Genomic DNA, 15,739 nt, shown 5'->3' with positions numbered 1-15,739 from the left:
CAATGCTGTGGCTACTGAGGTGACAGCTGATCCAAAGAGAGTAACCTAACTAGGACATATAGCACGTTTTCATAAGGGAATGAATAGCCCTGTTTAATTACTGAGATGATTTATTGGCTAAGTATAGCTTGAAAGGTGGTGATCACATGAGGCTTTCTGGAGCTGAGGAAAATGATCAATTAGGGAAGGAGAACAGCACTGGGGCACACCACACTGATCTGAGAACAGGCAGTACAGAAAACAAACGACAGCAAGAAAGAGAGAGGAAGACAGAGCCAGAGATATGCCTTTAATTATGTCCAACAGCAGCTTTCTCTGTGGACCTGTCACAGTTTTAAAAGAAACATTGGTCATCCGCATCTGACTGACAGCTAAAGCATTAAAGTTTTTCAGTTCAAAGAAAGCAAGTCATGCGCCGTAGAAGCAGTCTAGTTTAGTCTTTGTCCCACATCCTCCGTCACAGATAACAAAGAATGGAAAGAGAAATGAATGAGCAGTACACTAAAGCAGTATTGTTCGCGCAGAGCTCCACATAAGACATGCTTTCTCTACTGTGGAGACACGTACTGGGCATGTCTGAACCCAGGCCTGCTGGCCAGACAGCTGAGCTGCAGCTATGGGCCGGTCACAGTTCAACACAGACCTCCGTGCCTCCCTAAGCCCCTTTGCGGTCACCATGGAAACAAGGGAGTAGGATGCCCCACCACAGTCTGATGATACTAATGTCTGTGATGTACCAAAAACACAGAGGACCGCGACATGAAAGGGAGTAGAGGATCACACATGATGCTTACCACTTTCTCTTTGCTGGAATACAAAGGAAAATCCTTGGATAGGATTGCAGCATATTGCACAAGAACTTTGTTGATGGTCTGCAAAGGAGAAACAGACAGAAGAAATCAACTGGGAGCTCTGATTGAAAGCTTAAGACATAGGATTTGGCATTGCCTTTCAAATATTTATACAAGAATACAAAAGGCAACCACATATTACATTCTGTTTATACTGACATAGTTGACTACTGGCAACACAACACGAAAAAGACAAGAAAGTAAGAAAATATTAAATAAATATTATTTACAATTGATTACTTGTGCCACATCTAACAGAGGGATAATTTTTCACAGCTTTAATTATGAAATGAAACATATATTATCAAATATTAAAACGGTATAACTAAAAATCTAATTCATAATCTAATTTAGATTCATACTTAAGATTTACATTTTACATTGAAAATTCAACATTTTGCAAATTATTGTCAGTATGCACCTACATTTTACATTCCTCCCCCACAACACGCACAGCTTTTATTAATTCTTATGTAAAAATGGTTAATGATGTGGTCAGACATTAACATTCATTTGAAAGATAATTAACATTCTCCTTTGTGCCACCATAAAAAAATATATAATGCCTATCTGTGAACGTTTGTCAGCGGCTGGGAATGCATGAGTCTTCCCAACACTCACCTTTGCAAACCGGCGCATGAAGTGGGCCAGAGCATGTGGGTTGGGACACTCCAGCTTCTTGATGATCTCAAAGCTCTGATTGAGCTGTGTGAACACGTCCACCACGGAGCAGGAGAACAGAGCGTGCTCCGACGTCACCTGGAACTGGAGGCGTGATGACAGGAGAACACATTACTTGTGCTGAAAGGAGAGTGTGTTACTGATGTCTAGTTTATGACGGCCTTCTGTGCTAATTACATTATGTACAGAGGGAACTCTCATTTCAAACAGCAAAGAGGGCAAAAGCCCTGACTCGCTTGATTATGTTTGTGCATTGTTATCCTCAATGTGACTGCAAGTTTTCTCAATTATAATTAGGGTTGTTGCTCATCACTCCTGTGCAAAGCACCTTCTAATAAACCTACTTTATAAATTAAACTAAATTATTCAAATGGAAAATGTGTTTGGAACTATGCGTTAATTGCATTTAATCCACATCAGCCTCACTGTTCCAACCAGCAGTGTATGCACACAAAGTCAGCCAGCTATGATGTTCTGAGTACAATAAGCTGGGGTATATATTATTTTGGTTGGGTGATATTTATGACGGATAATGTATAGTCCATAAGTCAGTGTAGAAAAATAAATCCTGACGGGACAAACAGGACCCCGACGCCCAGTGGCCTAGTTGCAGAATGATATGAAAGATGGAAGCACCAAACCCATTGCCAATGGCAGCCATTTATTTTCTGCAGCGGTCATTTTCAAGAAATATCAGACCTCTGAATGTTGGGGTGGCTTATTCAAATCAATGGAACTTTTTGCAACATTATGTGGAGCTGTATCATAAAATGGATGAATAGTGTTCCTTAAACACTACATCAGACTGCTTAGACTGCTCATAATCTGACCAGAGTTTACATCAGGAAAAGAACAAAATCAGAGTTAATGTTTCAGGTATATATTATATGAGCCATCAGAGTTAAAGTTTCAGGTATATACACTATAAGCCATCAGAGTGAATGTTTCAGGTATATAGACTAAAAGCAGCCATCAGAGTTAAAGTTTCAGGTGTATAGAGTATGAATCATCAGAGTTAAAGTTTCAGGTCTATAGAGTATGAATCATCAGAGTTAATGTTTCAGGTCTATAGAGTATGAATCATCAGAGTTAATGTTTCAGGTCTATAGAGTATGAATCATCAGAGTTAATGTTTCAGGTCTAAAGAGTATGAGCCATCAGAGTTATTGTTTCAGGTATATAGAGTATGAATCATCAGAGTTAATGTTTCAGGTCTATAGAGTATGAATCATCAGAGTTAATGTTTCAGGTCTAAAGAGTATGAGCCATCAGAGTTATTGTTTCAGGTATATAGAGTATGAATCATCAGAGTTAATGTTTCAGGTGTATAGAGTCTGAGGCAATGTCACCCTACTGAGCTGTATTACAAGCACAAGTCTGAGCTGTCCGAGTGGTCTTGAAATGTATGCGAGTACTTACGCCATCTTTCTTATCCCTCTCGAGTGCACCATTAACGAAGTCCATGGCCACATCCTCGTTCTCATCAAGCCACTGAATGACAAAGGGCTCAAACCACCTGCCAGAGAAAGCAACATGTTGTCAGGTGACAGTGACCGCTCACAAGCCTTTCGTGAAATCCCTTCACAGACACCATTCCCCGGGAGGGCTGTGGGCTCCGACCCCCATTACACCAATTAACAGGAGAGACGGAACAGCCGGCTGAGAGGACATCAGCCAGGCCGGCTGCAGAAGCTCATTTGGTATTTTTCTTGTGTAAGCTGTTTTTGTGGAGTTTTACATTGAGAGGCTGTGCAGCCCGGACCTCATTAGAAGATGAATAAAAAAAGGCTTCTCCTTAATAAGTTTCCAAAGCTGTGGATATGGAACTTCAAGAGTGCCAATAAACATTTCCACTGAGGTTATAATCGGGTATGTACCGACATACATGTCAGCAGCTGTAGGGGTATACCTTATGCTGCCACGATAACGACATACAATCCATGTGGTTTCGATATGATCTATGACTGAAACTTATAGCAAGAGCAGTGATATGGGAAAGCTGAAAAAACGTAGAGCAGGTGTACCAGTGACAACACTTACAAACTTTGTCACTAAACAACTTCTAGCACTCTGTGCTGTACCATAGATCTGTGTGGGAAGTAGTCCTATTCTTGGACAGATTTAGCTCAATATCAAGCAAGGCATTTTTTATATTGGTTGGCAACATCCTGCACGGTGGAGTGCTTGGTTGTCATGATATGCTATGAATCCAAGGAGAGATTTACAACATTTAAAAGGCATTAATGCAAATCAATGCAGACTGAATTAATATCCAGGCAGTAAAGCATGTTGATTTGGCGACAGTCGTCAAGTTGGAAAGAACAAAAGGGCAGGGGAGCAAAGCAACGTGCGTGCATTAAGCAATAAGGACATTCTTACAGACACAGGTACGTGAGATAAGACCTAACCGTAGTGATTCAGGATATACCTGTGGAACAGTTACCAGTGGGGAGAGTGCTGCGCAGTGAGAAAACCTCACTCCCTCAAACCTCACACCTTGAGGGAGTGAGAAAACCTCACTCCCTCAAACCTCACACCTTGAGGGACACGCTACTGACAGATTCTACCGGCCAAGGGTTTCCACTCCCGCTGCAGAGTGATGCACGGCTACACCTGCCCATAGCACAGTGTGTTGTGTGCTGGGGAAATACTCAAAATGACTACACATGGACAAGTCAAATATCGCTACGCAATGAATAAAATGCATTATATAGGTTGCTGGATATGTGAGAGGGGTGCTGTTAAGAGTGTCATGGTTGAGGGGGCATTGGTGTAATACTCCAGTACTGAAGAGGAGCATGATGTGAAGAGGGATCCAGTGGGGGGCTGAGAACACAAAGATAGAGAGAGGCCAACAGTGCATAGCAGCCGGTTAAACTGTTGAGTCCTGTGAATTCCTGCAAAGGGAGCACTGCAGAGGGTGTAGGGAAGACACCATGCAATTTATGGAACAGCACTTCAGAGGTGCACAGTGTTCGGTGGTAGCGAGAGACACACAGACACACAGACACACACACAGATACAGACACACACACACACACACACACACACAGACACAGATACAGATACAGACACACACACAGATACAGACACACACACACAGACACACACACACACACACACACACACACGCACAAACAAACACACACACACACACCTAGAATGCTGCAAAAAAGTAGATATCATAGATAGTAGATATAACAGATAGTAGATATACCACCCTGCCATATGATATTATCACATAATTATGATGGTGCTCTCTAGCGTGTTACAGCTGAAACAGCCAGACTCCTAGTCAGACAGCATGCAGACATCTGCCAGAGAGATGAATAATAATGGAACAATTGCTCTGTCAGTTAGCATTTGGCTAGCTTAGCTGCGCTTTAGAATTATACCAGTTGAAGCGGAAGTGCGGTGTAAACAAACAAACAAAACAAAACCTGTGTTTAGCTGATACGCTGCTAAACTGTCTGGAAACCAGAACTATGATATTCAGACTGTATACTGATACAGTAATGCCACTTAAAGGGGAAATTTGGGATGTTTCGACCTGGGCCCTTTTTTTCTTTTTGGGTCCAGTTAGAAAGTCATTTTCAGTTAGAAAGTCATTTTCTACAGTCTCGATACAGACCTACACATGGTGAAAAAAATAATGCACTGTTTGCATTCTGCATGTCTTTTTGTGAGAAGAGAAAGCAGCCTACGGCCTATCACTTTACAGAGTAGTCCTAAATGACTGCATATGCCTACATCGGTAAAGAAACACATTGCCTACAAGCCTTTCATCTGGGTAATGGATATACAGTAGCCTAATATCAGTCTGATTTTAGGAATAAAATAGTTGTAATCTCTGCAGGTAAAAACGCTCAAAAAGCAACGTCTAGTGGCAGTTGTGAGATTTCGTAATTACACAGCACCTGACATCAATCTAAATCTGAGCTATAGGTTAAACCAACGGTGCTTATGGACACAGCAATGGGGTGAAAAATGTGTTCAACTCTAAAACACAGCTAAGCTACCGGCAGAGCAATCATATATCGCAGGAGAAGAGAGGAAGAGGTGCTGCAGTCCCTCTGAGAAAATCAATTCCTCTCAACGTGCTTCTTGACTGACAGGCAAGGAGAGGCACATCGTTCGCCTCCCTGTCCTGGCTGTCACCCTCTCCCACACGCCCTCATAATTCAGCCAAATGGATTGGATGCTATTTCACCAACAACGGGGGCCGTATGGAAGCGCAATGTGATTCCACACATGTATTACAAATATACGACTTGTAATGCAAGAGGGGATTACCCTTGTGCGCACTGTGCATGCTGTAGGTCATGTATTCACTAAGATCACAGGATACAGGAAGTGCTGTGACCGTATATGGGAGGGGGAAAGAGAGAGAGTTGGTAAAAAAAAAAAAAAAGGATGCCCAAAAGAGTACGAAATAAATATATAATTGGGTTGAAAGGAAGTTAGCACAGAAGTGACTGGAATGTAAAGTAACAAAAGACAGACAGGACAGCAGCGGTCTAGGGCATGAATACCTACAGAGAATACTCCGGAGGGATCCCCTTCAGTGCCGGGAGATCGCGCACATACTCATTATGGAACCATTTGACTTTGAAATGCAAATTCATGTACTCCGTGCTTTTGCATAGACGATGTTTGTCGTGCTCTGCAACAGAAAAGGTGACATAAAGAGAATATAAATACCTTAACATCAACACATTTGACAGCAACCAACATACATCACTCTGCGTAAGCAACATACATATATAGCATTAATTTGATATATATATATATAATATATATATATATATATATATATATATATATATATATGTTCATGTGTGTTTGTGTAGTAGTTGTATACATTATTTTAAAACAGATGAACATACAACTTTGTTCAACCAAAAATATAAATGAGAATAATTTTCTTTCAGTGTCATCATGCACATCACACACTGACCCAAACCTGCCCCTGCTCTTAGCCCCAAATGATACACATGCCAATACATTCTGTCAACTGACTATTTCAGGAAACGCAGCCACGGCAATACATGATTTAATTTTAGAGCCCTGATAAATCCTCAACGACCCTTTGATGTGCCGGTACCATTTTGGTACATGCAAAGCCAAAAGTAAATGCTCCCTTTAAAACTCCCATTAACCGTGGACTCTGCGATGCAGGAAACTGCGCAGCCATTTCAAATAAAACCACCAGAAAGGGGGGGGGGGGGAAGAAAAGCATGTTTTGATGTAGTTTTCCCAGCGCATCGCATTTGTTTTTTGGGTTCAGACCGGCTGCTGTGTTCAAAGACTCCTAATTAAAATGAGCAGTTTCACAGTCCATCCGCTGTCCCCAAACATATTGTGCAAACCACCAAACAGTCCCTTTAAACTGCAGTTCTGCCACTCTTAGCCGCTCTTTAACTGGCCATGCTGCCGGCTGGGTCTACTGACTTATGTTGTATATACTGACATCTCTCATTCAGTATGCAGTCAGATAGAGGAGGCAGCTAAACCTAGACCATCTTGTGCTTCCAATCTAGCCCCGTGGATTTGACAGCAGATGAGACTGTGTGCTGCCCCCTACACGCCTAATATCAAGTCCTCAGGAACAAACAGGAACAACATGTAGGGAAGAGAGATTTCAAGCCGAACCAATAGCTTCATGTTCGCAATATTGGGAGAGGCAGGCAATCTCAAACTCATGTCAGGGGAGCCCTGTGCTTAAAATCAGCAAGGTTTATAGTGACGCCTGCATGACCTTGGTACTGAGACATATTCCAAATAGAACCTGACTGGGGACTTAATGAAAGTTAGATTGGCTGAAGGTTGCTACACATGGATTTTCCTGTGGACTGGACAGTAGACATTGCAGCTTCTCTGTATTGATGGGGGAGAAAAAAAAAACCTAAAAAACGGCGAGACAAGCCGATGCAAGCTGACACGTCAAGAAGAGAAAATGCACTAGACCACTCACTGCTATGGTCTTGAATATCAGGCAAACTAGCTGAAATTAAGAGAGAAAGGAGTAGAGCAGAGAAAAAAAGAAAGAAAGCCAATGCAGATTACAGACTGGGTGTGCTGCAGAGTGCAGTATAGTGGCTTGTCTGCCAATCTGAATGGGTACAAGCAGCACAGTCAGGCAGCACTGTCAGCACCTGCCCACTGAACCTAACTTCCCTTGCCCATTGATTGCTATCTGTGTGACTATTTGAGGGACGCTCAAACATCAACCTTAAATGCCTGTCCCCTCTGATCCTCTGATACATCTGAAACTCATCCACCCTGTCCCCTTCTCAATCTGCTCCGCCCATGAATCTGGACACCCTGTGCAGAGGGTGTGGGCTTGAACTAGAGATAGCAGAGTCCAGTGCGATGACTTTGTGTGGGGTCCTGCACACGGAGCAGATCCAGACAATGATGGCAATGTCAATTCTCTAGAGTTGGTTTTAATCGCCCCACCACAGTCATTTAAAGCCTCAGTAGTGGTAAGAATGCATTCAGTTTATCATACTTGGCAGAAAAGAGACATTTTTACAAAATGGCTTTTGACAGAGGCATTCACAGTGTACATTCATAAAAGTTCCTTTGACACACATTCATTTTTCAAATGACTCAATGCATATTTCAGCCATCCACTGGGACACAAGTCAACATATTGGTACAAAGAGATTTGATTTGTTTGTTGCGGATGTAAACATAAAAGCCATATTCTGAATTGCAAAGTACAGACCACTAGTATGCCAAATCACTTTGAGATAATCACTGGCTTTTTGAAAACCAACAGATTCCTGGACAAAGGCCAATTCCCGGCAGCTCAAAAACAGAATGTTGCAGTGAACATTTGATAGTGGAATGCAAGGTTTTCAGTAACCACATGCTTTCGAGGATGGAGAAGAGAATCAAGAAAGAGCATAAGGATTTCCCCCCTAAAACATCAAAGGGTATATAATCCATGTTCTCACCTATACATACATGCTCTCTGGTACAATAGCGAACCAGATAACCACCTGGACGAATGCCTCTGCATAAATGCCATGAAGCTGACAGTTGTCTTTTTTCCCCCGAAAAATCCCACAGATACTGTTCATGGGGGGAAATGGAGGCATTACAAATCTTTTGTCACTTTGGCAAACATTCCTCTGCCTCGAGTCTTTGTTGTTCTAACGGATGTGCAGTAGCTCTAGATGCAGAGTCTTTGGCTCCCCATTGTGCAGCGAGCGTCCTCCTCAGTCCTGTTGGAACTAGGAGGGGAGACTCAAGGCAGGGAAATGTGATCCGGTGTGACGGTGCCACTTTGATAACTCGACTGAGTAGGCACTGCGGGCATCTTGGTTGTTCAGTGTGGCAGAGGCGTGGGCTGCGCTCGTGATGATGGGCAGAGTAGAAGCGGGGCAGCCCCTGAGCCCCAGTTGCCCATGCAGGGCAATGCCCACAACCCCAAGCCCTCCAACATGTCCACCAACTTCTCTGTGCTCCAGGCTGCTCTCAACTGATGCAACTGTAACAATTCCTCTGTAAACCAGAAACAGCAAGACTATATAGGAAGATGCGCGTCCCTATGGAGCCATATAGGGGCCTTTTGACTGACATGGATGTGAGCAGGTAGTCTGGAAGATTCTGAAGGTCAACTCTCTTGGGTCTTCTGCAGATGCCTCCACTGGAGTGTATCCATGGCTTAACAGACCATGGAGAATAGTGTAGCTGCCATACACGAAAGGCTCTTAAATCTCCTAAAAATTGGTGTACTGACAGATACCTATCCAGTCTAGGTAGATTGTTAACACTGCCAGCTGATGGATTGACCATTACCATGGAAGCACATGTACACAGTAAAATAAAATGACACTGACTGGGGAGAGGCAGAGCAGCAGTTTTTCAGCCTTGATCTTCAAAGGCAAATTCTTAAATGAAGGAGTCTCTAAACAGGGTTTTATTGAGTGCAATCCACAGATGCTGAAGTCATTTGAGGCTTCAGACAGAGCCTTTCCTTTGATGTGTGTACAGATATTCAAAAAGTTAAGTGCATCTGACATTCTAACAGAAAGCTGGCTGGCAAAATTCAGGCGAATGAAAATGATCTTGAATGCTGACAGGGGGTTGAAGGTTCTTCTCAATATTGCAAAATGACTGTTGATGCCTAGTAAGCTTAAACTGGGGCCAAATGTTAAAACTGCGTAGTCTACCTGTAATAATCTGCGTGTGTGTGGTGTGTGTATGTGTGTGTGTGTGTGTGTGTGTGTGTGTGTGTGTGTGTGTGTGTGTGTGTGTGTGTGTGTGTGTGTGTATGTGTGTGTGTGTGTGTGTTAATCTGCTGTAGGGGGGCCAAGTCATGCAGTACCAAAGGTTTACAATCTCTAGCATTTGGCATGCAATCATTTCCACGGCACTTTTTAAAACATTTCTTCCCCTTGACAGGAGTAAACAAACCAGGGAGGCCAAATTAATGCTCCACTGGCTTCATCAACTGAAGGGGGATGTCTGAACAGAGACACCTACAAACAAACTGTGCAGACAGATTAGGCTTTTCCACTGCAAAAAGGCTGGGAAGAGACGTCTGCACAGATTCATTTGTTATGCGTTACTAATAACTGGACCGCCACCCACGTCCAATTGGGTGCATCGGCTCCGAGACGGAAGTGGATGTCAGTGAGGCGCGCCGTCCGTCCGTCTCAGGCAGTCACACCTAAGACAGACAGCTTCCTGGAGAGCCCCCATTTCCCCAGGACACCATCAGCCGAGTGATGATGACAAATTTCATGCTTTCGTGACGAGAGCTGCCTGTCAAAAGCAGTTAAGGAAGGCTGAAAGGGAAGGCAATGAGCCAAGGATGCTCCCTACGATGGGGTGGAGACTTTCTAATGTACATCAACATAATTACAGTACGTAATATAGAACATCTGACAGTAATATAGATACATAGATACACTGGAGTGTATTATCCATTAACTCGGCTTATGAGATCCAAATTAAGAGCAGAAAGTTAACTAATGATTCTTTGATAGAGATGTATGCTTTGATTGAAATAAGATGGTCCCAGTGATCACCATCCAATCTAATATCAAATAATATGGTCACATGACTGAGACTCACCTGGCCCCAGTGTCTTCTAAGTTATCACTGCCTGACTGAATCTCCATTTATATCTGAGGTGATTTAATAAATGGAGTCTTGAGCACACATTCTTTATCTATATTACATTATATAGTTCTGCAGCGCAAAATATGAGATGAACCAAAGCGACTGCTAGATCTCAAAAAGGTACAGTCAAAACTGTTGAAATAACGATGAAATGAAATAGAATTGCCAAAAGGGAGGTGGCAGTAATCCTCAACAGAAATCCAGTCGTAACTCTCCTCAACAGGAGCACTGATCCTCTCTCTCTCTCTCTTTCTCTCTCTCTCTCTCTCTTTCTCTCTCTCTCACACTGTCTCTCACTTAAATTAGGTGTGCATTTCGAATTTACCCCTAAGGGTTGGGATTTGCTTAACAGCAGTTTATGCTAATTGGTGCCCTGTCCGCTAACTGACTGGCTCAGAGGAGCTAACACAGAGCGGAGGCCTCCCCCTCAAACACACTTAATGACTCAGGGTCTCAATCATCTCCGCACAACAGTTCTCTGAATGAGTCAACACAATCAGGAAAAGCCCTCTGGTTTTGCTGAGAGATGCATCTGCAACATTTGGATCTCTACATGATGAATTCATTGATGAAAGACACTGGACTGGAGTGGGATAGAGGCACACTACTGATCTGAAGCCAACACAGCAGGATAGAGGGGGCAGGTCAAGCCAAAACACTGTAATAGATAGTCTATCAGTTGGACACCACATGAAACTGATTGCCAATCCTTTGAGGTAGTGACCCCAGGATTAAGTGAAGTTTTGTGAATTACTATTTATCCTATTTCCAAAAGGCATTATCTGGAGACAAAGGACAGTGCAGCTCTGTAGCCTGATGCCAGATCTCAACAGAAGAGAGTGCAGCTCCATAGCCAGATGCCAGATCTCATCAGAAGTTTCATTAGGTACCCGTACCTGAGAACAATGAATTCTCAAAAACTAAAAAAGGGGGAAAACTATTTCTTCACAGCAACCTTAACAGCAAGAGGCTGAATCGCATACCTTCCAGTTCTGTCTTGTCACTAGACATGACATTCCCAACTTTAAAGTTACTATGGAGTTACAGAAACCCTCAGAGTCATTGTCCAGGCCCTGTGGTGCAGGACCAATAGAAAGCCCGCTCACTGGAGTGTAAATCATCCTCTTTGCTCAGGGACATCTGTGCGTCGGCACCTCTTACTCTCCCAATCTGATATGTGCAGCCCTCCGAGTCTTCCTGTTACCTGCTACCTGCCTCAGGCTACAGATTGATCCGGCACACTCAAAAGCACTCTGCAAGTTTTTTAAGCTCAGAGGCCCTCCTGGATATGTGTGGGGCTTCACTCATCATCCCTGCAGCTGGTGGAGAAACCATGGAGATAAAGAGCCCCAGAGCAGATAAAAGCTCCCCCCCATGCCTCGTCAGGGCACACACTTCAAACCCTAACCTGGGCCCAGGGTGGCACTCAAGGGGGTTCGGCCGGAGCTTCAGTGAAGCTCCATGGACAACATGCAAACTGGCAACTGTTGATTGTAATTTCCTGCTCGCTGATGGGATTTGGAGCGCAATTTCCATACCCAGGTTCCCTGAGAGACGGGGGCGTGACAGCTGTCAGGAGCTGTTAAAGGGAGAGGAGCTTGCACCCACTCACCGCACACGCTGTGCCATATCTGAACACACGTGCCCCGAGCCCCGAGCCCAGTCAGGTGGGGGGAAGGGAGAGCTCAGGCATTGCGTGGTTAGTATGCATGTCATGGCCATTGTATATTCATAGAGGTGCCATGCTGAACTGTACGGTCCTTTCATGGGATAGAAATGCGCTTTCCATGACCTCACTCTAGTAACTTCACTATTTCCCCTCTGAGAGTATAAAAATCGGTCAATACTGCCATGCGGAGGACACGGGGGTTTAAAGTCAGGAAGAGCCTTGATTGGAGTGAAGCTCCCTCCTGGATGGTGTAAATGTTACAGAGCATGAAGATTAATGTTTAGCGCCCCGTGCACCGTGCAGCAGTCCAATCTGCAGCTCGAGGACTTCTATGTGCCCCTGGAGACTGCTACCCTGGTGACTCAGCAGGCTGGGGGGGGGGGGGAGGGGCAGGGGGTGCCAAGGCCCTGACATGAGTCACATTGTTATGCAGGTGCTCACACTCGGGTCTTCCCCTGCTCTTCCGAGTCCATTTCACCACAGGGAGTTTTCCCTGTGTTGCTGCCACTGCTGCCCCCCCCCCCCCCCCCCCCCCCACGTCCCCCCATCCCTGCTCCCCTACTGACTCACACGAACAGCCAGTTCCTTCCATCGCTGCCCTTCCTCCTGGCTCTGCCACTATCGCGAGTGTGGCGTGAGCTCAGAGGATTGCTGTGCTGTGCTGCGTTGTGCCTACCCCCCGGAGGCCCACCCACGTCGCGCCAACCCCCCACTGCCCATCTCTCCCCACTGCCCATCTCCCTGCTCCCCCCCCCCCCCCCACCCCCAGTGCAGTGCGCCGACACGAGCCAATGACACTCTGGGGGCACCTCATCCCTGTGCTGACAGTGTTCGCAGTCCAAACACAAACATGTCAAACACCCTGGCTCCCAGAAGCTCAGGGGAAAGCATCTTGTGGTGTTACATAAAAGGGGCTAAATTTAAAAACATCCAAATATATAACAAATATAGAAAAGCCCCCCGCCCGCCCCCCGACACTCTCCCAGTCTGTTAATGAGTTCATGAGACGGGAACCTGGAGCAGGAGAGGCTAAACTTTCTCTTGGCTCTCCACACTGTCAACATGCAGAGACACACTAGAGTGGAAAAGCCCTTTAGGTGGTGCACCTCGCTGACTACCACTGTAGAGTGTGCACACTTCCACGAAGGGACAGGCCTGTGATTACAGGCTTGGATACTGCAGGAGATTCACCCTAGCCCATGTCAACCAGAAGATACATCTTGAAAAGTCTGAGAGAAAGTTTGGTGATGCTATGTTGCAAGTGTACCAGGATACCTGTTTGTGTAAATCTTCATCTCACCGGAAACATCTATGACAGACGTGCTAAGAGATAACACTGAATGAAGATGACATTTCTGTGTCACGTCCCACACACAATGCATACATCCTGTGCGGCAGAATGATGTCTCCAATTAAGTCAGGTCAGGCAGCCAGTGAAGTGCTCATGCTAACTTCTAGCTCAAACTTCATAGCAGACTAAAATTAGCAGCATCCATTTCTTTTACTGTTGTATGTGGCTGAGGGCCACAGAGTGACAAACAGCGCACGCATCACAGACTTCATTAAGCAGAACGCTCACACACACACACCCCTCCCAGCCCCGTCTTCATACATTTCCATGGCCGCTGTCGAGCACAAAGACGTGAGCGGCCGCATTCTGTTCTCCGTGGCCTGCGACCGACTCTAAGTAAACAGGTCAGAATGAGTTATTTCCATCCATTTGGAGGAGAAAAGGATGTGACGACCTCAGCGGAGGGTCAGGCTTTTAGAATTGTTCCGTGCCGTTATTCTTGCCCACTTCAGATCATCCAAACAAAGGGCCACTGTTTCTTTAGCCAGCCCAGCTCCCAAATCATCCACGGGCGCTGAAGTCCTCTCTCCCACTCTGAGTACATCACGCTTCAGATTTTCACCTGCTCTGAAAAATATGGTCATTTACTTTTCTCCAAGATGATTAAAAGATATCCTAAGGTAACAGCTCAAGTTACAAGTCACTATACAATCAGTAAAATGATGTGACCGAACCCTTGGGCTCAAAAGGGTAAAAGGACAGGTTTTGTTACGGATGTTGATTTAAAAATGTAATTTTGAGGCTTCCGAGAGATGGAATAGAAAAAAAAAAATGTCTTCACCTTTATGACATAGCTCTGCATCACGCAATCAAAATACAGTAAAGCATTTAATTTTGATCTCCCTCAAAACCAATCTTAATGTGATTGTTTCTATATATTTGGGCATATATGTTCGTGACATGCATGACGGTAAACGTGCATTCTTGTGAGTGCACTCCGTGTGTTTTCCTAACAGACCTGGTTATTTCATGCAGTTTTACACAAAGCTCTCTCTGCCCCCCTCAGACTGGCCTTTGCGTCGATGCACAGAGCTGTTTGCAAACAGTGGTGCTGACATATGTCTCACCTCTATTGAGGTTCAACACACCTGCCCAGGGAGTACTGTTAATGTCAGCCCACAGAACAACACAGCCCACCCCAGGAGGCCTTCTCTTCTCCAGCTACCACTGAGATCACAGAACCTTCAGACACACCTCAGGAATACATTGCTATTCTAGGGTTTGACAAACATTTTATCTGCCAAAGCCTGCAGGCTCATTACAGGCTTTTTAATTGAAACCTTACCCATTTTTCAATAAAGGCTATAGGACCATATTAGCATCTGAAAGACAAATATCTCACTAGGACCTTTTGACATACAGCAGTGAGATTCATGTGTGGGAAGAGAAGAGTTTTTAAACAGAACCCTTGATGAGAAGGCCTTCACATTTGAAATTTTGTAGCAATGACAAATGTAATTTGAATCCAGATCATGCTAAAAGAGTACACCAAGAAGGGTGGATACTGGATGCACATCCAAATTAAAAAATTCACTGTCATTGGAAACATTCCTCCATTGTTTCCAGTGAAGGTGTCTATTCTGCCACTGCTGTTTGGTTCAGATTGGTACAGATGGTGCCAAGCAATGACTTTTAACCCCAAATCTCTCTGCACTACAGCGAGTCATCCATCATCTTCTTCTCCACTGCAAATATTATACTGGGAAGGAGCACTCAAAAATCAATAGCGACTGACGCGCGGCTTGGAATTTACATTGTGAAGCGCAAACGACCTAGGCAAACAGTCAGACATATTTTTAAAAGTGACTAGTCACAATTCTTAAAGGACAAAGCGGTGGTTTGCCCTAATGGCTATGAAATATATTCTCCCACTTCTGGGCTAGTATGTGGCCGCCATTACTGCTCTAACTGCCACTTATTTAGAGACACTGGACTCTGGTAGCATTCGAAATTGAAACCAGCGGAGGTGAACCACCACTTTGTGTATCATCTTCTTCAGCACTAGGTCTGGGGACCTCATCTCCCCCTGCTCTCCAAGTCTCCACTGCG

The 15,739-nt window shown here is 44.5% G+C and overlaps 1 protein-coding gene across 1 annotated transcript in view; it reads right to left on the bottom strand.

The window, feature by feature from the left end:
* unc13c (unc-13 homolog C (C. elegans)) overlaps positions 1–15,739 on the bottom strand; it is a gene marked incomplete at both ends in the record, with an annotated part of 98,004 nt that overhangs the window by 25,413 nt on the left and 56,852 nt on the right. Inside the window, 5 exons of the mRNA XM_080843774.1 lie at positions 795–872; positions 1,473–1,616; positions 2,952–3,048; positions 6,069–6,195; positions 7,507–7,532. Of these exons, the coding sequence (XP_080699900.1) occupies positions 795–872; positions 1,473–1,616; positions 2,952–3,048; positions 6,069–6,195; positions 7,507–7,532 (472 nt within the window). The remainder of the gene's footprint in view (positions 1–794; positions 873–1,472; positions 1,617–2,951; positions 3,049–6,068; positions 6,196–7,506; positions 7,533–15,739) is intronic.

This window comes from Sprattus sprattus (assembly GCF_963457725.1).
Source record: "Sprattus sprattus genome assembly, chromosome: 8".
Taxonomy (NCBI): domain Eukaryota; kingdom Metazoa; phylum Chordata; class Actinopteri; order Clupeiformes; family Clupeidae; genus Sprattus; species Sprattus sprattus.
Note: the sequence above shows the minus strand (reverse complement) of the source record. Positions and strands in the feature narration are given on the sequence as shown.